At 38.8% G+C, this 1,445-nt stretch overlaps 1 protein-coding gene across 1 annotated transcript in view; it reads left to right on the forward strand.

The window, feature by feature from the left end:
• LOC105176694 overlaps positions 995 to 1,445 on the forward strand; it is a gene marked incomplete in the record, with an annotated part of 3,293 nt that continues 2,842 nt past the window's right edge. The window contains 1 exon segment of the mRNA XM_011099585.2: positions 995 to 1,431. Coding sequence (XP_011097887.1) covers positions 1,167 to 1,431 — 265 coding nt within the window.

Genomic DNA, 1,445 nt, shown 5'->3' on the forward strand with positions numbered 1-1,445 from the left:
TATCATAGTTATTATATTATTGTTGGTTGTAATTTCGTGATTAAAGATGAACACTTTTGATGTAGTTTAAATTCTTACAAGACATTTGATTGAGTTAAATGTACGTCTTGACCTCGCTTGTCTTGATTCCTGCAAGGACAAAAATGGATTCTTGGATTCCATTTTGAGGGCGAATTGTAAATACCTCAAATTGGCGGTCAATGCAGCAATTGCCGCCTCCACATGCCTCACATCCACCCTCAATTGCTTCTCTCTCTGCAGGGTATCATTTTTTATGGACTAATATGCGTTAAGAATTATTTATTTTATCAATTCTTATTTTTTTAGATTTTTTTTTAATTTAGTAAGGGTAAAGTAGTAATGTTCATATCATTGTTTAGAAAATTACATAATTATTTTTTATTTGAGGAATATTTTTAATTTTTAAATAATGAGTGAGTATTTGTAATTACGTTAAATCTTATGGAGTGTAGCTGCAATTTATCCTAATTAAAGAACAATACATATGTAAATTAAATAATATTACACAAATTATCGTTGCTTTTTGACTGTCGGAAATAGTTTCTCTAGTTATGTAAAAGATATGGGTGGTCAGTATGCAGACTATAGATTAGGAGTGTAAATATAATTATGTTTTATTTTTATTTTATTTTATATAAATTTATTTTATTATTATTTTTAAAATTAGATTGTAATATAATTATCGTTGCTAAAAACAATAAAAAATAAAAAAAATGAAAAAGGGCAGAAAATTGTAGCATAAGTGGTGGGGCGGGGGCGCTGCCGAGTCATTCGGCTCCGGAGCCCAATGTAAAACAGTTCGAACGTTGGTACCAATCGCTAAACCAATGAAACGTCACCGTCTAAGTACCATGAACCTATACGACATCGTTTTGTTCCCTTTCATTTCATATACGCAATCCAAGGTTTGATCTTTTGATGTAATAGAAAGACGTTGACCGTACCTCTCATCTACGCTCCACACACACGCCCCATACTTTCTCTCACTTCCCCCCCCCCCCCCCCTGCTCTCCTGCCTGAAAAGAGATCGAAGGTCCCCCACCCCTTAGTTCCAATAGCTCAGACGCTTACTCTTGCGGGTTCATACCTCAAACGCAGTTAGCCGAAAACCAGTGTGTAATGGCAGCGCCGAAGCAGAGACAGAAATGAAGATAACAGTGGAAAGAGCTAGTGTCCAAGAAATCCAGCCTCCTCTAAACCCTCCACCGCCGTCAGATATTCCCGGAAAGCCCAGTTTTCAGCGCAAGCCGCCTCGTCGGAAAACCAGGCCTTCCGGCCCAGGAGTGCGGTTGAAAAGGGAATCTGGAGTCGCATCTGTGAAACGGAGCAGCCGCCCTGAGACCCCTTTGCTCAGATGGAAGTTTGATGAGGGCAGTGGCAAGAATAGTTCTGTGCAGGACGATGGTGGAGCTGATCGGGAGAGT

This window comes from Sesamum indicum, linkage group LG14 (genome assembly GCF_000512975.1).
Source record: "Sesamum indicum cultivar Zhongzhi No. 13 linkage group LG14, S_indicum_v1.0, whole genome shotgun sequence".
Lineage (NCBI taxonomy): Eukaryota > Viridiplantae > Streptophyta > Magnoliopsida > Lamiales > Pedaliaceae > Sesamum > Sesamum indicum.